This window comes from Mytilus edulis, chromosome 2, assembly GCF_963676685.1.
Source record: "Mytilus edulis chromosome 2, xbMytEdul2.2, whole genome shotgun sequence".
NCBI classification, from domain to species: domain Eukaryota; kingdom Metazoa; phylum Mollusca; class Bivalvia; order Mytilida; family Mytilidae; genus Mytilus; species Mytilus edulis.
Genome location: NC_092345.1, coordinates 54,028,479 through 54,053,966, shown reverse-complemented (window position 1 = coordinate 54,053,966; position 25,488 = coordinate 54,028,479). Strand labels below are relative to the sequence as shown.

Below are 25,488 nucleotides of genomic sequence, written 5' to 3'. Positions count from 1 at the left end.
TTTGATGTGTGTATTTGATGTTTTGACAGCATTATGTTGTTATTTGAATAGTTTATTCCAAATAAGAACTTGGGAAATTCATATATAATTTATAAATATCTGCATATATATAATACATGTATATACTCTGTAGCTCATTTTATTGAATCTTTGACAGTGTTATTTGAAATCTCACAAAACATATTAAGTAAAAAAAATGAATAATACGGAATTCTGTTTCATTTGTATTTATATCATAAAAGTATATACAAAACTAAATGGTTTGGTTCTATTTTATTATACATGTACATAAACAAAAAACACTCTTCCTGAGTGTACTCTTATTTATTCTTTAATCATGGTATTGAATTGTTCCACATTCCAGTTCATTCTTGTTCTAACTCCAATTATGCCAAGTTCTTGTGCTTTCTTATATTGCTGATGGTTCAAATATTCTACGCCGACATCTCGCCATTTTCCTGCTTTCATCAGATTCGCCGTTTTTGGACCAAGATCGCCTCTGTATACTGCACTTATGACAGCAGACTTGACATTTGGTGGTAAGGCATCATATACGCTGTCTCCAAGCCTCGATTTGGCTCTGTTCACGTGTTCAGTAATGTCATGCTGCATTAATATAAAAGAGACAAGAATCATCTTTATAATCATATTCATAATATAATATTTAAAAAAATTAAATTGATACGAAAATGTCGGTACCAAGACAGGAACATGACATTTGTTATTTATTCGTTTGATTTGTTTGAGCTTTTGATTTTGACATTTTAATATTTTGTTTATTGACTTTCCGTTTTAAATTATCCTTGGATTTCGGTATTTTAGTTATTTGATTTTTAACTGACTTGCGTATTTAGGAATATTTTGTTCACCTTATTCCCTAAAATAGACTTCGACGGATAAGCCATTTTAATTTTGTCCTATAATGAAAAGCTAATTATCGAACAAAAATTTCATTCAAAGTAAGCCAATTAATTATAAATTAAATGAACCTTGTCCTCCGGAGGTAATATTAGTTTGTCAATAAAATATAATCCGTTCAAAATAAACATTTAAGAGTGATATTATTCTGACTAGATGAACACTGAAATACTTCCAAACATTTCTTGCTTGACCTAGTTATAGAGAAAAGAATCATATTCAAATGCGACTACGGATTCAAACACGATCTAAATTGATTATCACTCATGTTCTTTTGCTTTCATTTATTCTACAGGCTTTCAAATAGGCAATACTATATTTTATTCGGGCATGGACTTAGTACTTAATTTCTTATTTCCATTTAATAGGACTCAAGCAAATTGTTTGTTTGAATCAATTATAAATAAAAAACATATTCTTTTATAAAATATGTTTTTGTTTTGAGAATTATCTGCCTGCTACTTCCCGTAAAACATTTTCGTGTAATCAAGATGTCTATCATTAAAGCCAGGTACACACCTTAGCCCAGCTCAGCCACACAAATCTATTTCAGACTGGTAACTTTTTATACTTACATTGAATAGCAGACTGGTAACTTTTTATACTTACATTGAATAGTTTAAGAGCATGTTCTTTTGTTATGTTTTCTTGTCCCGTCTTAACATTGTCAAAATCAACCTCTGGAACAAGTTTTTGGAAAGTTACTTTTGCATCTGATCTGTTTAGGTTAAACCCATAACCTAGAATATTAATACCAAGAGATAAAGCTAATTTGCGGTGAAAAAAGTCATAATTATGAGGCTTGCTGTTTGGTTTAAGCCAAGGCCCCGTGTTGAAGGCCGTACTATGACTTTGTACTTGAGTTTTACAAATTGTGACTTGAATGGTGAGCACCCCATCCAAAGAGTGACTCGGGAATAGAAATATGGTCACTTGGTCATCTTCCGACCGGCAGTTAAACGCTTGCCAAAGTGGGGCGTCCGTTTGACCAGGCGGAATGTATCAAGTTTGCAGTCACGTCCGGTCAGAATCCGATGCTTCGTGTGGAGAGAGCGCCAAACACCTTGCACGTTAAGAACCCTTGCAACAAACCTTTGAGGGGTCCATAGGTTGCCTGTTGCAAAACAATATTTCTGTCTCTATCCAATATACCATCATTTTCCAGTGGCAGTCCAAATTTCCCCGACTATCATCCCGGATTGCCCTTTTTACAAGACCTACATATTGTATTTATTGTTAACCTGTTCTCGGCCTGAACATACATGAAATATTTGCCACTGGACGTTAAGAAACCAGCAATCAATCATTCGATGGAGGTATAGAGTTGTCTCATTGGCACTTATACATGTACAATGTACCACATCTTCTTATATCTACAGTATAAATTTTTTAACGGCTTTAATAATACGATTTTCTAGTTGTTTTCACTTTTTTCTTATTGTAATTTACAAGCCTTTTCGCCTTGTTTCTTTCTATTTTTACTAAAATAATTTTAATGTGGGCGTCACTATCAATTTTTTGCATAGTATATGTTTTTGTTTTCATCCAGTTATAATGATGTACTTCATTCGATTCTCCGAAACAAGGCCTATTAGTAGAATTTCATGAGAAATCAACGGAAAACATGCGGGCTTTAACACCCCTTATGTTTGACTTAAGATTCGATCTGACGAAGAATTTAGCGGCTCTGTCTTTATATGCGTAGCGCACAGCGCAAAGATGTAAACATGATTGTAATTTCGTTTCAAGAGAGGACGTACAAATCAAATGTGCGTGTTGATATGACATTGTTAAATTTTATAATGTCAGATTCAAGACCACTCGACCAACTACGCTAATAAATAACTTAGAAGAAGATCCCTTTAACAAATCAATTAGTGAAAACGGCTTACATTAAATCACTTGACAGTACCAAAACACTTACAGCACACAATAAAGCCCCGTTATACTAAAATAGCAATGTAAAGTCGTACAATGAAAGTTATTGGCGTCTTCTCAAAAGTCAGAGGTGAAAAAATACTAGGCTAGACCGCTGGGTTGTATGGTGGCGGTGTTGTTATTGTTGATACAGTCGCACGACTGGTTAAGAAAGAGAGGAACATTGGTTGGCTTCCTTCTAAAGATTTTTGTTCAAATACATTTGTAAAAGTCGGTTATATAAATAGATTCTATTTTGTTCTAACATTTGATAACAGCTGTGTTGGTTATACTGCATACATTTTGGTGTATAGGCGTAAAACCACTATTAATTTCCCCCTACTTGTCTGTTATCAATAAACTCAATAACTCTAAAAATAAAATTTTGAATCATCACAAAAAAGTATACAGACCTTTAGATAAATATAAATAAGAAGTGTGTAAAGTTTTAAGCAATAATCATAAATAGTTTTTGAGATATGGTGCGACATGTGAAAAAACACAACCCTGTTTTAGATACAAAGTCCTGTAACTCAAAATGTTTTAATCTTATTTTCACCAAAAAAGTTCATCATGTACAAATCATTTGACAATCATAAGAAACAGTCGTTCTCAAGTTACAGTGCGACTTGGATAAGCCGAACAGACAGACAAACGGGAGGACATCCAGACGGACAGACAGAAGGACAGACGGACACCAGACATTGTATGCATAATACGTCCTGTCAAAATTGTGACGGTCGTATATAAACCACCACTGGAAGATAACCAATCAAATTTTCACCTCTTTTGTACCGGTGTACATTTGTGTACAAGCTTAACATGCTTAAGTAACCATGCATGTACACTCAAGTTCCCAAAATATTCAATAGAAACCCAAAATAAAAAAATGATGCTTTGAAACACCCAAGATATATGTGTATGACACAGAAATGATTTACAGCAATAAAATGTAGGATTAATTACTTACAACTGTCAAATTCAAGGGAATATTTTTTTTATCTATTTTAGTATGCAACCGGAGCCGTACTATGATTTGGTGGTGTTATACCTATACCCATTCCATATACAAACTTTAGTCATCATTTTATTCTTTTTAGCTGTAAAAACAAACCGAACATTCTATTATATATATATTACCTATTGTGGTGTCATGAACGGAAGGATTTTTAGGTTGTGCATCGTAAGCCTTGAGGTTAGGTTCTCCATTTGTCTCGAACCGTATGATTACGTCAGTAATGTCTATAAAGATAATTATATATATGTGTTACGAATTTAACTCAAAAACACAATTGTTTATAAATATGACAATTTTACTGTGCACCACTACATGTATTCGTATGTATGTTGTTTGCTATATACAGACTCTATGAAAGAAGATACTAATATTAATACACAAAAACACAATGTAAGTTATATCTTACAAACAGAGACATATAAAACCATCTGTATGTCGCTGATATACATGCATATAAAAATTGTAGGCGATGTTATTTTAAAATATGATCTTAAGGTGGCACCTAACACAATAGGGAGATAACTCTGCAAAATCAGTTAAACGTTTTGATTACGTTGTGTTGTTAAGGGAATATTAAGCTTCTCAATGATCAAAATAAGTGTTCGTCAACCTGCTATATAACCAGTGTAATTTTGCTGATAAAACGGTTGGTTCAAAGAGGTAGGGACAATTTGTCGGCAATTTGTTTCATTCGATAAGATAGGTAAATCATGTTTTAAATAGCCCGATGGATGCTATTTATAGTACATAAAAATACGTCACATCATTTATTTTCATACCTTGAACAGGTATTCCTACAAAAACAAGGCCATGACTATTGATTTTTTAATATTGATTTTATTTTATTATTAACATCCTTTATGCAAGGTGCCATACCATGTAACTTCTCAAGGAGCCAAGTAATATCGAACTAATTCAAATCGTGATTTTCTCATTCTGAATATGTATATCAGTTACACAGTATTTGTCCTGGTCTTTTAAGGATTTATCGTCTATAAGATTAGACAAGAAAATACATGTACATGTATATATTTTAACCGGAGAACATCTTACATCAGTTGGTCATAGATCACCCTGTGTTACTACTTCATGTTGTATTGCCTTTTCTGTAATTTTAACAAATCGGCCCTTCGTTGTGATACAGATGCAACAGCTTCTTGATGTTTTACCTACAATCACGATTTGTAGTGTAATTGATTTGTTCTGTTATGTTGTTTTATTTTTCTGATGAGTTATGTACCCGTGTATAGACGGTGGTAAAAATTTCAGTACTAGTATCTTTACAGTTTGTGATTTGGCGACAAAATTGTTGTTAACTGCATTTGTTACATATAATACCATGTTCAAAAAAGGTTTCGACGAAATGTGTTTTGTTGTTATGAAAATTGTATACAATGGTCTTTTTTTAAGTTATGTGTATATTACACCCGCAACATGTAGGCTTAATTTCTATAGAATTAATTCTCGTGTTATTGGTTATGTACAGGCACCTAAATCAGTTTGACGGCAGTTGTCCCTTGGATATATGTAATAACGTAAACACATGAATAGAAAGTAATTCAAGAGTATGGACGGTCATAGGATTTCACACAATAACCGATACATTGTTTTTTCTTTGATACACGTAAAATTATTTACTAGTACACTAACTGAATAGTCAAAATGAACCAAAATGACTCTATGAATCAAGCAAACAACCGAAAACATATGATAGAAACTTTAAAATTTAATATAACAACACAAAAAAATGCAAAACTTGGTTCTGAGCGAGGTTCGAACCCTTTCTTCAAAACCGTCATTTATTAGTAGTTCTGTGCTCTACTGGTGGAGCTACGGCGATTCTTATCATTAATACTCTTATTTAGAAGCTATATTGGTACAATTTATCGATGTTACATTTTTTCCTTTAAAAAGTTGTTTTTTATGTAATAAGGACACACTAAACCAATTTCATTTTTGAAGTAAAAAGTAGTATGAATAACAACAGTCATAAAAAGCATAACTTTTCTTTGGTTTGAAATGTCCTTCTTGGGGGATTCCCTGTTTTTTCCACAGAAAAACATCCGAAAATCCGGATATTGGACTTTCATCCTTTTTTAGGGTTAAATTAACTATTGATCACACATATCATACTATATGTAAATCGAGATATTGATCAAAAAGCATTTTTATTTTTGATTTTTATAGGAAATTTTACTCTGTTGGCACTTTTTGAAATTGGCCCTTCTGTGAAAAAAATCCTCGGCATATTGGCCCTACCTCTTTTTCGAAATTTTAATATTTTTTCAAAGGGTCAAAGTTAATACTTTTTTCTAAATTTTAAGAAAATTAAACGAGCCAAATTAATTTTAGTTAAAGTGTTGGGTACCACCTTATATGATCTTAAATGTATATTACAGTACCTATTTAAAAAAGCAGTTGGATCTCTGTAATGAATATACATTACCTATGATTTTTTTCCCTGAGTAATCAGTAACATTTTTGTCTAATACTTACCATAGTACTAAGTATGTCAACTTAATAATTTAACGTTATTACTAAATTATTGGTAAGTTAGCCCTCCATATTTAAATTTGGTCAAACCAACTGATAATAGAAAAAAATGTTTCGTCGATGTGTTACTGTTAGCAAAACCCTAATCTTAAACAACACTAAACTATTGGTAAGTTTAATAATGAAATGTATCAAAATTAATGTATATTTGCTCACACTTAAATTATTGACGTTACCCTAGTATGTAAATTTGCTTAGAAATTTCCCATGGAATGTTTACATTACGTACCTAAATGTTTGCTGTGAACAATACGGCTAAATCAAAATTTTTATTCGCAGTTCATTATCATGACACTAGTTTTTGTAAATGATGTTTATGCAGCAAACAACCTTGAATGTGACTTTGGTATGAATCAGAAAAGTACACATAATAATGTGTGTATAAGCAAGCGTTTCTATTTTCTGATGTTGTCTATGGCTCGCCGTTCGCGTCAAAAGAAATTATAGAACACCAAAAGGGCACATAACAAAGGTCAAGGTATGAACACAAATTACAAAATTATATATATATATATATAAAATAGTTTGCCAAAATGTAGTTTACATTACACTGCTAAAAATATGATAACAAGTCTATGTCACCGAGTCTGCTTGCATGCTACATGTAACTCAACACTTTCTTGTGTAGGAAATTGATATGTGCATGATCTGAATGAAAATAATACGATAAAATAGAAAATAATAAAATTTTGAAGAGATCGTTTTCAATAAAGAAAAAAGAAAAATAGCGGTTACCTAGGTACATGTATTTTTTCGTGCTACATTACTCACTGATATCAAAAGTTATATATGCACATTACAATTATATCTAAATAAAATTTAACAACAAATGATTTACACTGATGTACATTCTGCGCCTTTATTATATATATCCCTTGTTTTTGTTTGATAAAAAAGTGTATTTGCTGTACTATTTAAACAATGATACATAACAATATAAAGGGTTTCTTGTACATGAAGTCAATGCAAATAAATGAAATTTTTATATAAAAGATCGCCAATTCAAGTAAACTTGTACACCGGCGTAATTATACCAATCATTTGAGATCCAAAATGGCATGATGATCAGTCAACTTTAAAAGTGCAGATACATGCAGCTTTTTTACAGTGTTTTTTTTTTTAATTTTATTATATTTTCGAATTTTCAAAAACACGATGACATTGTACAAAATTATTTTTAAAAACAGGCTGTTTTTTTTTTTAAAATGCACAGCCGAGATAAATAAAAAAAAAAAACCCAAAAGGTACAGTAGTGTAAAATTCAAATTTTTGCTAAACCTGTGAAATACTTTACTTTCAATCATGTATTCTTCAGGCCTGGGCGAGTGATAGAGGTATATACACCATAACAAAGGTTACACCTGACTACGCAGAAATAACAACAAAAGGCATACCATACGGCTTTGATAACAGAACAGGTTGGTTTTAGAAGTCAACACTAAATCAAAGCAGTATATGTTGGTTTAAGAAAAAAGGACACAAAGCAGAAAAAGAGTTAAAAATATTAACAGTTAATAGCATGCAATACAGAATAACAATTAAAATTGAAAATGAAAACGGGTAATATGTCAAAGAGACAACCCCGAACAAAAAAAAAATGAAAAATATCCTTTCAGCTTATTTTAATTTAATTTAAATATAATCGTTTATTATAAACTATTAGAAATTCAAATTAATATAAGTCGAAGACAACGTCAACGTCATGACTAAAAACGAAAAATGTCCTTTCAGCTAATTTTAATTTATTTTGAATTTAATCGTTTGTTATGGGTCTTCATATTTCTATTTCTTTTAGGCAAATGGGGTATATGGAATTTGTCATTATTTCTAGATGGAGCAGAATTTAAAGCCCGGCAGTCAGAAGTATTCATGAATATCTCTGATACTGACAATAACATGTGTGAAACATCGACATTCATCATGCTAAAAATGATTTTAAATTATATCAACCCAAAAGTATACCAGTTCGACTACCTTGATCCAATAAATTTGACAGTAACAAAAGAACTGTGCGAACCAGGTACCAGTACACACAGCACAGTCACAAAACTTATACACAGTGATACGGGAGAACTTTTGGTAGAAAGGCTGGCAAAACTTTGTAGGGTTGACAATGAAACACACAGACCAGTGAAGTGGTCTCCGCAATTTCACCAAATGTTTTCACATTTGAAAGATCGAGGAATGCCGAAAGTATTGAAGAAAACTAGTACTCCCATTCCGATATCACCGCCTGATTGCTTTAAATGGACCTTTAAATCCCGATATAGTGATATGGATGTCAAAATGCATGCTAACCAATCAATGTACATCAAATCTTGTATAGACTGTGCTACTGAGGCTTCCATGAATGGTCAACTCGATCAATTTAACGGCGATATTATTTGGTATCCAGTGAAATATTTGAGTATAAATTATATAGCAGAAACTTTTGCCAATGATACACTTACTGTCAATATGTGGCAACATGACAAAGACGTTTCTATACTTTACTTTTCAGTGTGGAGTGATGCTTTAAAGAAAATAGTAACATTTATTGAAGTGAAAATTGATCTAAACAAAATAAAATAAGCTGGAAGTAACTGATATTTAAGCTAATATAGTTTAAAATATTACATACATTTATTTTAATCGCATGGGAATTTTCTCAAAAGAGTTTAAAGTCATAAGAAACGAGTGACTGGTGAAAAATAATGTTCATCCAATTCTTGAACCAATGCATGTATATATCATAAACTTAGTCCTCTGTGCACGATTTTATCATTTTTTACGCAAATCTATCGTATAATCGTCATTTTTTTCTCTATTTGTCTGTTATGATTTAACAAATATGGCTACTCATTAAATGCCGTGTTTTGAAGCCGAAGTTTACCGATTGTCACCTTATAGTAAATAATCAACAAAAAGCATGGGTATTTAGCACGTGTTTAACATATACAATCAGGTAATTGTTTATTTTAATGACAGATTCATGCGTATTGCTATCACCGGATTTTTACGAGGAGGGTCACGCTTAGGTCACTATGCATACGGAAAATATTTCGGCGAATTGCTTCCTGGCAGCAAGCAATTAAAAATAAGTAAACTTCTTCTAAATGTGGACAAATTAAAGAATTTTCTTTAGAAAAAAGTATATGTATAGAAGTTGTATAATGAAAACTATCCATTTAATTTTAAAAAACTTATGCATATTTTTTTTTAATTTGAGGTTTCATATGACCTTAATGCAACACCTATATGTTAATGATCCCGCTATGAAAAAAAAACAGTTGTGTCAATAGCGCATGGCACACCCTTATTGTGCATATTGAAATTGTTGCAAAAATAAAATGGGATATTTTAGATAGCATTAATTAGACGCAAATAAAAAGGCTCTGTAGAAAAATATGCATAAAGATACACTTATGCTACAAGTATTATATTCTGACTGTTAAAAGTCCAATAACTCTGGAACGAAAAAAAAATTGTAGTTAACATTTTATTTACATGCATCTGGCAGTCAAAGTCCCATAACTCTGGAATCACATTAGTTTTCTTTTTACATTAACCCGAACAATCCAGTCGTTATATTAAGCTCCCTATCGATCACTTCATTAACGAAAGGTAGAGAGAATCGGAGACGGTAAGGGCTTGAATCATTCGAGTTTACGTCGGATGTGTTAAAATATCCAGTGGCGTAGCTTGCCTTCTGTTTAAACCGACTCGAGGCCGGGGGTTACGGGGGTCGTAGCCCCCTTGAAGCTATAGAGGTTTTTACAATTTGAACAAGAACAAATCGTTAAAAATAGTTCTTGTTCAATGTTATTTCATCATAATAATGTTAATTATGTGCCTTACTATCTATACTCAAAGCTATAGAAATAACAAAATACGTGATGGTATCACATTAGACAACCAATGAAAAGTCAGTTTCCTGACTTGCTAGCAGTTACAGAAAGCAGGAACATATATATATATATATATATATATATTGACATACTGTTCCCAGTAGAAAGCCAGCTCAAATGCCTAATGGCTCCCAATATATTTCAAAGCAGTAGTAGACTCTAATATAGTTGGTTGTACCTCACACGTCATATCACAAGAAATCATGACCTTGCTCGGTGGATAGAAGAAACCTGTACAAAATGTTCAATACAGAAAAAAAAAAACAAACGCAAATATTAAGGTTTATTTGTAATAAGTTTTATGATGATCATTTATTTTGTCGTAGATTACGAATCAACGAATTATAGATAATCACCACAAAATGACAGCTGGATTGAACAAACGAATTTCGGGATAAACTAGGAGAAAAACATATGCTACATGTACATTTAAAATAGCGAGAATAAAACTTGAGAACCACAACATATAAATTATTTTCTGTGCACTATAATACATAAATGCATATTTTGTTTTGTTTATTACCAATGTAAATGAACATAGTCGTAGGGGAACATGTCAATGGTTATAAATGAGGGTTTGAATGGTTAGAATGGAATTATCAAATATTTATTTTTTAATCGTTGTCGTCCATAATTTGATTCCCTTTATTTTATAATTTAGCACCATTTTAAATCCATATTATTTTAAATTTAAATTAATTTCAGGGCCGATTTTTCTGTTTTCTTAAAACCTCACACAGGCCCTCATATACTAGAAATTATTCTGACACAAAATTAACTAGTTGACCTAGTTCAATGGTTAAGTGATTTGATCGGGTGACTCGTGAGTTGCATCCTCATCTATTCTACTCACTGTTTTCGCTTGCAATGGGGTAGGACAAAATAAATCGGTTGTCGATTTCCTTTTACTCTGCAAAACTTGAATTACAGAAAACTACCGTAAAGGGTATTTCCAAGTAGAGCAGGGAAAATTAATTCAAATGTTCCCATAAGTCTTGAAGAATTCGTAAAGGGTATGAATCAATAACCGCGCCATCAAGACATAACAAGTTGCTACATTATTGTTTAGTAGCCAGTTTGCTGCAATAATCATTTAGAATCATATTCAAAACAGTGTGGCTGTGGCCATTGATTGACGACATAAATTATCCCATTGACTGGGACAGATTATGTGAACGTTTGTCTGTAACGACCACTGCTCACTACAATGTATGTAAGTAATTGTTAAAGACACTTAAACTGTTTGGGTCACCAAAGGTTCTCAACACCTAAATGGAGTTATTCGATAAATTAATCAGGAATAACACGATGTTATGATTTATATCAATAATATAAATCAAAACATAAAGATTATTCCTGATTAATTTTTCGAATTATTTTATTATTGAAGGCGTTAAGAACCTTTGGTTACCCCACAGTTTAAATTCTACAATAAGTAAATAGTGAGCAGTGGTCGTTACAGACACACGTTCACCTAATCTGTCCCAGTCAATGGGATAATTTAGGTCGTCAATCAATGGCCAGAGCCACACTGTTTTGAATATGATTCTAAAAGAAAATACAGTGAAGGAAAATATTTTTTTTTACCGAGACAACTGCCTCGGTTGCCACAACGTAAGCTACGCCCCTGATAGCTGATGTGTTATACGATACCAATTTCAACGAATATTGTCAAAAAATCAACAACTTTAAGTTAAGGTACATGTGAAAATTTATCTTAATCTGACATTTCATATCATCTGGCGGACTGCGACTTGAGAATGGAAAGATAGAAATAATAGGGATTTCCTTTTAGTTATAACTTATCAGGTTGGATAAATTAATCTAACACAGTAAGGTTAAAGCCTCCTGCGTCAATATGTGGCTCCATAGGGTGACTGGGGAAAAGCTTTACGGTCACTTTTGTCTTCTTCCGACCAGAAATATTTTACTTTCCCCAAAGTTGGGAGTTTGTTAGGTTGTGCAGGATGTACAAGTACGCAGCCAAGTTCATGCAGTCAGAATGGGAATTTCAAATTGATGCCTAATGCAAAGTCAAGAGAATAATCGCTCTCTGCACGTTATGAACGCTTGCAACCATACTTTAAGGGTCCATAGGTGGTCTGATGCGAGATCAAATTATTTTCTCAATCAAATATACAGCGGCGATAAAGTTTCTTCGACATAAATCTTGCATGACCTCTATTACAGGACCTACCAATTGTATTTACTGCTAATTTGTTCTCCACCTAAACATGAAATATTTGCCAGGGAATGTTAATCAAGCAACAGTTAATTGATCCATCAATATGTGTCTGTACTTAGATTTGTTTGCATACTTTATACAGGTCTTTCTCACTCGGATAAATTCGCAGTCAAATGAATCATTGGGGATTCTGTTCAATCACCTTAGATGCTAAAACCTTTTTTGGAATTTTTTTGCAAATTACAACAATCGAAAAACTAATGAGGTATACATATAGACAGCAACCAAAGATTTGCTACTCGAAAAATAGGCTCTTAACTAGGGACAGGCACTTAAACAATGTTTCGAGATTAAACATGTGTATTAGCGCTCAACCCTCCTCTAACCTGAGACATTGGTGTAGCAGTTGAGCAGTAGAATGAGCTATTAATTTCGGTTGGAACAGGATTGACGCAATCACTCTGAAAAAGTGACACAACTGTCGACAAAACACTTCGTAGAAAAACAGGATTAGATAACAAGAACCCATCCAAAAACTGGGGTTGATCATAGATGCCCCGAAAGGATAATGAGATCCCTGAAAGATCTGACATTTAAAAAGGGGATGTCAGAAGACAGTATAATTAAACATATTTACTCTAAGTAGACAGTCATTTAAAATGACAGATTCTTTTCACTTCAATGTTAAGAAGCGACACACAAAATGAGGTCTTCTCGTTTAATAGTATAGATAGATAATGAGATAATGTAAATTTGTACTAAATTAAATGCTATTGTTTTTTTATACGACCGCAAAAATTGAAAATTTGTTGGTCATATATTGGTATCACGTTGGCGTCGTCGTCGTCGTCCGAAGACATTTGGTTTTCGCACTATAACTTTAGTAGAAGTAAATAGAAATCTATGAAATTTTAACACAAGGTTTATGACCAAAAAAGAAAGGTTGGGATTGATTTTAGGAGTTTTGGTCCCAACAGTTTAGGAATTAGGGACCAAAAAGGGCCCAAATAAGCATTTTCTTGGTTTTCGCACTATAACTTTAGTTTAAGTAAATAGAAATCTATGAAATTTTGACACAAGGTTTATGACCACAAAAGGAAGGTTGGGATTGATTTTTGGAGTTGAGGTCCCAACAGTTTAGGAATTAGGGGCCAAAAAGGCCCAAATAAGCAGTTTTTCTTGGTTTTCGCACTATAACTTTAGTAATGGTAAATAGAAATCTATGAAATTTTAACACAAGGTTTATGACCAAAAAAAGAAGGTTGGGATTGATTTTGGGAGTTTTGGTCCCAACAGTTTAGGAATTAGGGGCCAAAAAGGGCCCAAATAAGCATTTTCTTGGTTTTCGCACTATAACTTTAGTTTATAATAAGTAAATAGATATCTATGAAATTTTGACACAAGGTTTATGACCAAAAAAGGAAGGTTGGGATTGATTTTGGGAGTTTTGGTCCCAACAGTTTAGGAATAAGCGGCCAAAAAGGGCCCAAATAAGCATTTTCTTGGTTTTCGCACTATAACTTTAGTTTAAGTAAATAGAAATCTATGAAATTTTGACACAAGGTTTATGACCACAAAAGGAAGGTTGGGATTGATTTTGGGAGGTGAGGTCCCAACAGTTTAGGAATTAGGGGCCAAAAAGGGGCCCAAATAAGCATTTTTTCTTTGTTTTCGCACCATTACTTTAGTAATAGTAAATAGAAATCTATGAAATTTAAACACAACGTTTATGACCATAAAAGGAAGGTTTGGATTGATTTTGGGAGTTTTGGTCCCAACAGTTTAGGAATAAGGAGCCCAAAGGGTCATAAAAAATTGAATAATTGGGGTTCTTTTATATGCCAAATCTAACTGTGTATGTAGATTCTTAATTGTTGGTCCCGTTTTCAAATTGGAGCATCTGATTAAGACTTACCACTTGGGTTTGGGATATTGGCCTTTGCAGCTGCTATATAGTGTGGGTTACTTTGACCTAAAGGAAAGTAGAAAACGAAATAAACATCATCAGTAGTGTAGACAAACGAACAACAAATAAACAAAACAATAAATGAGAAAAAAAAATTATCTTATCCAACAAATGTGCTGATAAAAAGAAAAACTTCTACATGTATGTTTTGTTATAAGAGATTTATAAACTGGAATCGAATTCACTGGTCCATCAATACGATTTCAAAATTTTCTTAACATTACTATTAGGAAAATTACTATTTTTTTTCCGTTTCGATAGTATCTGTATCGGTTAACATGTGGTTTTTTTTATTCCAGCAGGTTGGTAAAATTAGACAATTTTCACCATAGACATTTTTAAATATAATATTCTTCTAAAAAGGTTAACTTCTATTTTTACTTTTAAAAAATGCTTGCGTAACATGGGATATAGCAAGTACATATTATATAACGATATTGATTATAATATACTTACTAGCTGACATTGCAATGACTAATGAGGAATATCTGAAAATGAAATTGTATAAAATTATTAGCACGTACAATGCATAATGCTATGCTTATGTGAAAAAGTAAAATAAAAACAATGGTAGATTTGTATCTTTTGATTTAATTGAGTCTGGTTACCACGATCGCACCACGCTCACCTCGATCAGAAATAATTTAAGATCGTGGTGAGGTCGTGGTATGAGCGACATGAAAATGTACATTTTCGTTGATTTCACGATGATACTAACGTTGTGCACGATGTTCCTACAACACGACGTTACACTAAAAATGCGGCGTCAAAAAGGGTTTTTGACTTTGATTAATTTTTGCAAGTTTCATTCGTTTTTTTTATATGTTGTTGGTTGATTCTGGTTCTGTTCTTTTTGTGACATCATTTTATCATAAATTACTTCAAGTTGTTGAAATCGATTTAATAATGTTTACCTTTTAAGTTATTTCCCCTAAAAATGCAGTGCTTACTGTCGCAAGTAATGTAGGAAGGAAAAATTGGACGGAAGTACATGTATACGGTTTCCATAAATAATGTGCAAAACTTTTATCATAGTATGTTTAACTTTCATGGTGCATATTATCTGTTATTGTAAAATTTCTATATCTTAATTCAACCCCAATACAAATATATCTGACACTCTGCAAGTAAATTGAAACATTTTTAACCTTGATTAATTTGAATAGAATTGTATTTTTCTTGGCACATAATTTGTCGAAATACACCCCTTCAATTTCTCGAATCTTGGCTTGAGAATTATTTTCCAAGTCTTCTAAAGTTGCTTGCTTAAATTGTTTAACTTCTGATATACATTTTAAAATAAAGTAATCTACTCTTGAATTGTCCGTAAAAACGGCTAATATAATCCCGGGTTTTATTAATTCAATGAAACGGTTTTCGTCGCTGTTTTGGATTTGTCTTTCAATTACCTCAATTTCATGCACAAGTTAATATTGACGAAAAGTTCCGGCTTCGCTAGTACATGTAGTACAGGAATAACTTTCAGTTATAACATGAATAGCAGGACAAATTGCAAGGTAAAACATTCCGTGGACTTGTATTAAGTCTTTTAATATAATTGGTGAATGCACCTTACTGAAGAGACTGCTTTATAAGATCTATTTCGAAGTCCTTCTGCAACATAAATTAAAATTCGCATTTTACATTTAGAGGATTGTCTTGGTGTTTCCAATTTGTCTTTGCAAAAGTTGAACGAAGTTCATGTAATGCGATTTAATTTCCCTTTTCACGATTCTTTTAAATAAATCGATAAAAGCTATAAACGATTAATAAAAATTGCAAAATTTAACCTGTGTCGAATCTATGTCCCTGTCGGAGTCTATACATGTAGCAACATGCACTATCCTTTTTTTTTCGGCAGCCATCAACATCTTTTTCCAAATTTCACCAAACGATTTGTTTTAATTATCATGAACATTTAATTGAAACTTTAGGACATGTAACGTCGGAAATTAGCGTTTTTCGGATTTTTCGACGTTTGGACAAAATGGCTACCGTTTTGTAATGTGTTGAAAAAAATTATTCCTTAAAGACCCAAATATGTAGTTAATAAGAAAAGAATTTTGGCATTTTGTACTCTTCGTGTATCTAACTTTTGTTTTGATCAATTAGAAATAACTTATTGAAATATCAGTTAAAAAATACGCGTTAACTGCTTTGAAAAATGAAATATCAACTTGGACAAAATGGCTACCGCTTGAAAAACGACTGTGTAGAGAAGATTTTATAAAATCTGCAATATTTGAACTCACGAACAATGAGGTAAATATTTGTACTTTTGGTAGATGTTGTTATTGTCTTACTCTTTTTATTCGTTTTCCGCTATATCTACTTATAAAATTCACTTTCAGTCGTTAAGTTACCGAAAAACGTCGTTGGACATTTTTCTTATTCAAGCTTAATATGCGGACACCGAGTCAAATGAAATTTGGCAAAATAACGGCTTTAACGCCACAAAGAACCGACACATACCGTTGTTCCTGCCAAGTTTCCGGAAGATCAGAGAATAAGAAATATGATCACTATACATAAGAGTCAAAACAGTTTTTCATAAATGTAACGTTGGACATCCGTTTTTTCACATAGCTTTGTTATTTTAATCCTCAAATATACTAGATATTATTTAGTATATGATCAAGAGCTATAAAAACAATTTAAAACATATATTGAATTTGTTTTATAGTGGTTCGTGTTTGCTAACATTTTTATTTTGTTTTGCGGAGGAAATTTCGAAGATTGTGTTACAAATCCTAGGGGTTGTAGGAACAGCGTGCGTAACGTTACTACGTCCTTATTACGCTTCTACAACGATCCCGATACGATTATACCACGTTCTCACCACGCTTTCTACGACTATCATGATCTTATTACGCTCATCACGTTCTCACTACGACCATACCACGAGTTATCCGACTGCATCACGATCTTACCACGCTTCTACTGCGATTATAGCACGTCCTTACCACGATTATACTACGTTCATACCGCGATCTTACAACGTTCTCAGCAATTTAACGTCAATATCGTGTTCCATATAAATACTGTTCCATTCCTTATATTTCTGAATAATACGTAGATTTATCGAAAACAACACAGTCATGCCACCAAAATCTACCAGATCACGTGGGTGTGGTGGTAGGAGTAGATGTAGAGGCAGAGGGCGCTCTGATAGTAACGAATCCTGATCTAGCAGAGATGTCGGACAAACCAAATGACGATGTTTTAGTGAATGATAGCAGGGATGATACAGATGTGTCAAGCATGATTGTGTCGTTGGAGAAAAGGGACAAGAGGTCCAAATTACATACATACAAACAAAACCTGGAGAGCTTTTATATATTTCATGTGAAAATGACAATGAGCGCGATGGTCGTAGTATGAGCGTAGTCAGGTGCAGTGGCGGATCCAGAAATTTCCATAAGTGGGGGCCCACTGACTGACCTAAGAGGGGGCCCGCTCCAGTCACGCTTCAGTGATTCCCTATATAAGCAACCATTTTTTTTCCCAAAAAGGGGCGGGGGCGGGCACCCTGCCCCCCTAAATCCGCCTCTGCAGGTGGTAAGAATAACGTGATGAGGACGGCATGGGCGTGCTAGAATCGTACTATGGTCTTGAACAGCGTGGTGTAAACGTGGTATAGTCGTGGTGGAAGCCTAGATGGGTCGTGATGAGAACGTGATGGTCGTAGTGAGGTCGTAGGAATGTCGCATTGAGATCGTAGCGAATACCGCAGTCCCACTAGGCCACGATCGCGATCTCACCTCGACCCAACTACGCTTCCACTATGACTATACAACGCTGATCACAACCATAGTACGATTCTAGCACGCCCTTGTCGTCCTCGTCATGCTCTTCTTACGACCTAGCTACGTTCATACTACGACCATCATTCGCATTGTAATTTTCACTTACAATATGTGTATATCAAATCTCTCCAGGTTTTGTTTGTCTGTATGTATTAAATTAGAACTTCTTGTCCATTTTCTCTAACGGTTCAACCATGCTTCTCGTTTTTATATAGATTAGACCGTTGGTTTTCCCGTTTGAATGGTTTTAAACTAGCAATTTGTGGGGCCCTTTATAATAGTTTGCTGTTCGTTATGAGCCAAGGATCCATGTTGAAGGCTATACATTGGCATACAATGTATAATGGTTTACTTTTATGAATTGTTACTTGGATGGAGAGTTGTCAGATGGCACTCATACCACATCTTCCTATATCTATTGACACATGTGTGTCATTTCTGCTATCGTTCATTAAATAAACTCATCATAGATACCAGGACTAAATTTATATATACGCCAGACATGCGTTTCGTCTACAAAAGACTCATCAGTGACGCTCGAATCCAAAAAAGTTAAAAAGGCCAAATAAAGTACGAAGTTTAAGAGCATTGAGGACCAAAATTCCTAAATTTTTTCCCAAATACAGCTAAGGTAATCTATGCCTGAGGTAGAAAAGCCTGAGTATTTCAAAAAATTCAAAATTTTGTAAGCAGTTCATTTATAAATATAACAATATCAATGATAATTCATGTCAGCACAAACGGTGCTGACTACTGGGCTTGTGATACCCTCGGGGAAATAAATCTCCACCAGCAGTGGCATCGACCCAGTGGTAGTAAATAAACTCATCATAGATACCAGGACTAAATTTTATATATACGCCAGACGTGCTTTTCGTCTACAAAAGACTCTTCAGTGACGCTCGAATCCAAAAAAGTTAAAAAGGCCAAATAAAGTACGAAGTTTAAGAGCATTGAGGACCAAAATTCCTAAAAGTTTTCCAAAATACAGCTAAGGTAATCTATGCATGAGGTAGAAAAGCCTTAGTATTTCAAAAAATTCAAAATTTTGTAAACAGTTAATATATAAATATAACAATATCAATGATAATTCATAGTGCTGACTACTGGGCTTGTGATACCCTCGGGGAAATAAATCTCCACCAGCAGTGGCATCTACGTATACCCAGTGGTAGTAAATAAACTCATCATAGATACCAAGACTAAATTTTATATATACCGTCATTTGAGCTTTATGGACCAGCAATAGGTTGTAATTTAGGTTGGATTGGTCGGTCCAACATCTCTGTCTGTTCAGGATTTGTTACTGTCAGAGCTCCCTCTGGATCTACATCAACCCCTACCACCACGCCCACGTGTTCTAGTAGATTGTGGTGGAATGACTGTATTGTTCCGAGAAATCTACGTATTAATCAGAAATAGAAGGAACGAAACTGTATTGATATGGAACACGATGTTAACGTTATTACTGAGAGCGTCGTACGATCGCGGTATGAACGTAGCAGAAGCGTGGTAAGATCGTGTTGCAATCTGTTAACTCACTGTATGGTCGTAGTGAGTACGTGATGAGCGTAAAAAGGTCTCGATAAGCGTCGTGACGTCGCAGAATAAGCGCGGTGAGAACGTGTATAATCGTAGCGGGATCTTTGTAGAAGCGGAATAAGGACGTAGGAGCATCGTGAAAGCAACGAAAATTTACATTTTCATGCCGCTCATACTGCGACCTCACCACGATCTGAATTTATTTTAGATCGCGGTGAGCGTGTTGCGATCGTGGTCTAGTGGGACTGGGGCTGGAGTATCTCCGAATAGAATCACGCTTTCGCTTTGCTCTCGCTACGAAGGTACAGCGACCTTTGCGATCTTACCACTACGCTTCTACTACGACCTGATGTCGCCACGACCGCACCACGATTTTTTTTAACATGTTCAAAGTTGGCCACGCTCATCACGATCTTGAAGACCTCACCACGACTGTATTTTGACCTTACTGCGATCTACACGATCGCACTACGATTGTCAAAAAATTTTCACAGGTCGTAGTGCGATCGTGGCCTAGTGGGACTGCGGTATTATAAGTATTGAGCAAACCCACACACAGGAGAGTAACTTCCACTGAGGCAGAAGTAAAGCAACTGCCTTACCATATATTTTTACATTAAAATAGACGGAGAATTATTAATTATATATAAACAGAAATACAATGTATTCCTTAGTATATTATGAAGATGGTTCCAACATTTGACTTGTCTATCCTTGAACTTCAATTTTTACGTAGAGTAAGATTCGTCCGGTTCTGACATGACAAAATGTAAAAAATTCAAACCAAAATACGGCCTGAATTACGCTAAAGACTGCCAACCCTAAAACAAATATCACAGACAACAAACAAAAACCATTGAATTACAGGCATATTCAGAATGCGGATGGCTTAAATTCATTTGCAAGCCTAAACCGTCCCCAGGTGTTGTCTTTTTTTTTATTATTGAAGAGGGACTCATAATCAGCTCCACATTGAAACAAAGTGTTTTTCTATGAAAAATCCTGATTTGGGAATATTTCTATTCATGCAACATTTCCGCGCATATCTAATAAAAAATTTGAATGAAACTGTTCGTTAAAAATTCTATTATCATTAATTAAACCTAGAAAAAAGTACTGATAGAAAAATACCTGAGATAACCTTGACTACCTTACAAAGGTTTTTAAACAGATTCGGATATATAACAGTTTAAAATTTCAACTTAAATAACTTTGTTGGTGAAGTTTCTCCGAGGGGACCAAGTTAGAACTTCATGTATATGCCAAAATAATCATTTAACTGTTTATGAAATATTGACTTTTCGGAAATACTCATGATGTTCTACCCCAGGAGTTGACTGCCTTAGCTGTATTTGACAAAACATTATTGAATTTAAAGACCTCTATTATCTTCTTCTTCGTGCTTTATTTGGCGTTTTACCTTTTTTTTATTCAAGCATTATTATTACTAAAAAGAAAATAGTATGTCAAATTCATGCACAGTTTTCACTTTTTGCTTGAATTATGTTTTTTTCTTTTTCTTCAAACGTTTCCCTTGTCTGCTAACAAATATTCTTTAATGATATTTGGAACAACGAGTCTTTAAAATTACGAATTCCACGTATGTTATACCGCGCGCAGTTCCACTAGGCCACGATCGCACTACGATCTGTGACAAAAATGCAAATTCTGATGATCGTACACCACCACCACCACCACCACCACCACGCCCACTTGTTCTAGAAGATTTTGGTGGCATGACTGTATTGTTTCCGAGAAATCTATGTATTAATCAGAAATAGAAGGAATGGAATTGTATTGATATGAAACACGATAATGACGTTATAACTGATAACTCGTCTGTACAGTAAGATCGCGGTATGAACGTAGTATAATCGTGGTACGAACGTCCTATAATCGCAGTAAAAGCTTGGTAAGATCGTGTTGCAATCGGATAAGTTATAGTTATTGACCAAGCAAGTCGGTATATGCCATTTAATCTGCACAGCACGAGATGACCCAATAACCCGAACGACGCAGGAGTTCGGGTTATTGGGTCATCTCGTGCTGTGCAGATTAAATGGCATATACCGATTTGATTGGCCAATAACTGTTTTAACACATGACGCAATCAATTTACGTGAACGTTTTAGAAATGTGGACGTTATTCCGCAATCCACGGATCCTAGAAAAGTTTCTTGTAGGGTAAAAAAAAAAGGGGGAAATACGACTTTGGTAAGTTTTAAATTAATATTTTTTTTTATATTTAGACTCATTCTAAAATTGCGATTTAATGGTATGTTTTATTTTTTATCGTTTCCGTTAAATTTATTTCCAATTTTTATTTAATTGGTGATGATTAAGACTTTGGCAAATTGTGTACTTTCAAAACGGTGTACAGTGGCATATCCAGGGGGAGGGTTCGGGGGGGAACCCCCCTTTTTTTGGACGATCAATGCATTTGATGGGGGACATATAGTTGGACCCCCCCCCTTTGTCCTGGGTTTGGAACCCCCTTTTTAAAATGGCTGGATCCAACCCTGGTGTATGAAAAAAAAACATAACTGCATTGAAGGGTTATTGAGTTTAAATTAGATTACTTGCTTTTGAATTTCTTTCCCTCAATGATATGGTTAGAAAAAGAACCGAGGAAGATGTTATATTACCTAAATGTAAAATATTAAATAAACAGAAAGTACGTTTCTCTTTCAAATCCTTTTACTCCCCGCAACCCCCCCCCCCCCCCCCTCCCATTTCTTTTTATTTACTGTATAACTTTTTTAAAACACAACCATCTAAATGAAGTTTGATTGAGCTCCAGCTAATCACCCTGTTTTAAAACAAACTTAAATATGGTCTCATTAAATTCGATCCAAAAATAGTCCCTTTATAGGAATAGATATTCAAAAAGTCGTTATAAATTCCATTGAGTCTGAACCTAATCCAAATCAGATTTCTTTTATTCGGATATTCTTTGATACATTTCTTTTTTGGCAGAAATTACCAAAAAATGTTTTAACTATCTTTCTAACTTTAAAACACTGATTTAGATTTACGTTGTACACAAAATATAATAAAATAGTTTATGTACCAGCTAAGATAAAAAAAAATAAAGAAATGAGAAACCTTTCTTTTTCCTATTTTGAAACTACGATGTTTGTACGAAGTTCAACTTTGTCGTACTTTCAAGGCAAATGGCGGATTCAGGGGTGGGAGCAGGTCGTTAACCCTTGGATTGGACAAAATATCGTGTTTTAGCTTAAAATCGTTAATATTGTCTTTAGTCTCGATACACTCTATGATATTTTTTTTAAATTGATAGAATAACGCCCCTTTCAAAATCCAGGAACCGCACCTAAAGGTAAAAATAGATTTGAACTGTGCAGTATATCTGGGGTAGTTAATGCTCACCTTTGCTGTGCATTATCCAGATTATAGCACAGTAAAAACAAAGGGATTTTACCCTTGCCATGTGTTAACTCTTGGTATGGTCGTAGTGAGAACGTGATGAGCGTAAGAGATCTTGATAAGCGTAGAGAGGTCGCAGAATAAGCGTGGTGAGAACGTGTTCCTGTACTCGTAACGGGATCGTTGTAGAAGCGTAATGAGGACGTAGTAGCATCATGAAAGCAACGAAAATTTACATTTTCATGCCGCTCATACCGCGACCTCACCACGATCTGAATTTATTTTAGATCGCGGTGAGCGTAGTGCGCTAGTGGTCTAGTGGGACTGGGGCTTTAGCCCCAGTCACACTGTCACGTTTAACTACGTTTTAAAATGCTACGTTTCAACTACGTTTTGAATAAAAATGTCCCGTTGTTTTGAAAGCTAGGTTTTATTAGGTTTGTGCTACGTTCTTATCACTTTTTGCTACGTATTAGTACGTGTAGACCCACGTTTCCACCGCGCATTGATACGTTTCGATACGTAAGTAAGCACGTTGTGTTACGTTCCGCTAAGCTTTGATACGTGTTTACTAGGTTTTTACTTCGTTTCAATTTTCGTGACGTTTGTAGTTGAATTTTCAAAACATACGGGTCATGTCCCGTTTTGAACAAGGGATCACTACGTTTCGTTAGGCTTCTTTACGTATATATTCCCGTTTCGCTAAATACGCTTTCAAAACGTAGTAAAACGTCGCTCTTGAAACGTGACAGTGTGACTGGGGCTTTCTGACTTATTTACTTTCATTCTTAATGCCCCATCTTGGGGCATTAAAGATGGGGCATTATGTTTTTCGGTCTGTGGGTCCGTTTGTTTGTTCGTTCGTTCGTTTGTCTGTTCGTCCGTCCATCTCTCCCGCTTTTGGTTAAAGTTTTTTTGTCAAGATAGTTTTTATGAGGTTGAAATTCCAATCAACTTAACTTTGTTCACATGTTGCCTATGGTATCTTTCTAATTTTTATGCCAAATAAGACTTTTGAACCCAATGTCATAGTCCACGGAACATAGAAAATGATAGTTTTTGGTCAAGGTAGTTTTGATGAAGTTGAAGTCCAATCAACTTGAAACTTAGTACACATGTTTGCTATGATATGATCTTTCTAAAAATTGAAGTTTTTATCCCAATTTCACGGTCCACTGAACATAGAAAATGATAGTGCGAGTGGGGCATCAACTATCTTTAATTTAATTTTGTCTAAAATGCATGTAATATTTTTGACTTGTCGTCAGGCATACAACCACCAATCAGACCCGCATGTAGTTCGACGTATTTGTTTATGTCGTAAGCTCTTTAAATTAAGCGATGCCAGTTTACATTTATCAACTGTCCACTCAGAAATCAACATTGCAGCCTTCGAATCGTATAGTGGCGAATTATAAACCCCAAACCGTTTGCTACACTAAACAAAAGGGTCCAAGCTACGTTCAAATAGAAATAAAGGGTCGGGCGAAGTTGGCATACGATGGTTTGGGCCATTTTGGACATCTGGTACTTTGGCAGGGGTAGACATTTTGCGTCTAAACAATGCAAATGATTGTAAATATTACTTCATGTAAAATACTACTTAGATATCTCTGTTTTTTTAATTGTATTGCTCAAGTAGATTTCTTTCAGTATTCTTCAACTATCCCTTTTTCAAAATTCGACAAAATTTTACCCCTAAAAAACAACACAAAAAAAAAAACCCAACCAAAACAAAAAAGTATCAAAGACTTATAATCTTGGGGTATTTAAGAAATTTTACAGTTCCTTTTCTATTGTCTATAACATTGACAAAGACGATAATTACTTGTACGATACATGTAATTCTGGAATACTAGATACTTACTAGATCTGACTGATAACAGACATTTTCAAGTGAAAATATTGGGGTAAACTAAGTAAACCTGAATTAGGCAGTTGATTTTCTCGTTGGAATTGTTAAACATTTGTCATTTGGGGTCATAAGCTGACGCTTCTGGATGTGTTTTGCTCATTATTGAAGGCCCTATGGTGACCTGCTGTGATTTCTGTGTGATTTGGGTCTCTTGTGGAGAGTTATGTCATTGGCAATCATACCATATCTTTTTATATTTGCAGTTCAATCCATCCAACTGGCTTGTATTATAGATTTATATATTTAGTAAAATGTAGTGTTCAGATAGCAGTTTGTATGTACATACCCAAGACGTCTAAGCTGTGTTTACCCTAGATTTTAAGGTTTATATGTAGGAAGTTTAATATAAAATTTCCGTTTTATGAAGTGTTTTCGTAAAATCTATTTATATAGA

At 34.2% G+C, this 25,488-nt stretch overlaps 2 protein-coding genes across 3 annotated transcripts; one reads left to right on the top strand and one right to left on the bottom strand.

Moving 5' to 3' along the window:
- Positions 1-211: 211 nt before the first annotated feature.
- On the bottom strand, positions 212-25,485 carry LOC139512443 (uncharacterized). 2 transcript variants are annotated; one of them, XM_071300053.1, is made up of 6 exons: positions 25,381-25,485; positions 14,901-14,932; positions 14,394-14,450; positions 3,976-4,077; positions 1,528-1,658; positions 212-606 (listed from the first exon to the last, which is right to left on the bottom strand). In XM_071300053.1, the coding sequence occupies exons 2-6, from the start codon at positions 14,908-14,910 to the stop codon at positions 325-327; spliced, it is 582 nt and encodes a 193-aa protein (XP_071156154.1). In that variant the 5' UTR covers positions 14,911-14,932; positions 25,381-25,485; the 3' UTR covers positions 212-324. The 2 variants fall into 2 exon arrangements, with proteins under 2 accessions (XP_071156154.1, XP_071156155.1); XM_071300054.1 differs by lacking the exon at positions 3,976-4,077.
- Positions 6,393-9,313, top strand: LOC139512442 (uncharacterized). The gene is made up of 3 exons (XM_071300052.1): positions 6,393-6,515; positions 7,722-7,824; positions 8,202-9,313. Exons 1-3 carry the CDS (start codon positions 6,456-6,458, stop codon positions 8,975-8,977), a joined length of 939 nt encoding a protein of 312 aa, XP_071156153.1. The 5' UTR covers positions 6,393-6,455; the 3' UTR covers positions 8,978-9,313.
- Positions 25,486-25,488: the final 3 nt, after the last annotated feature.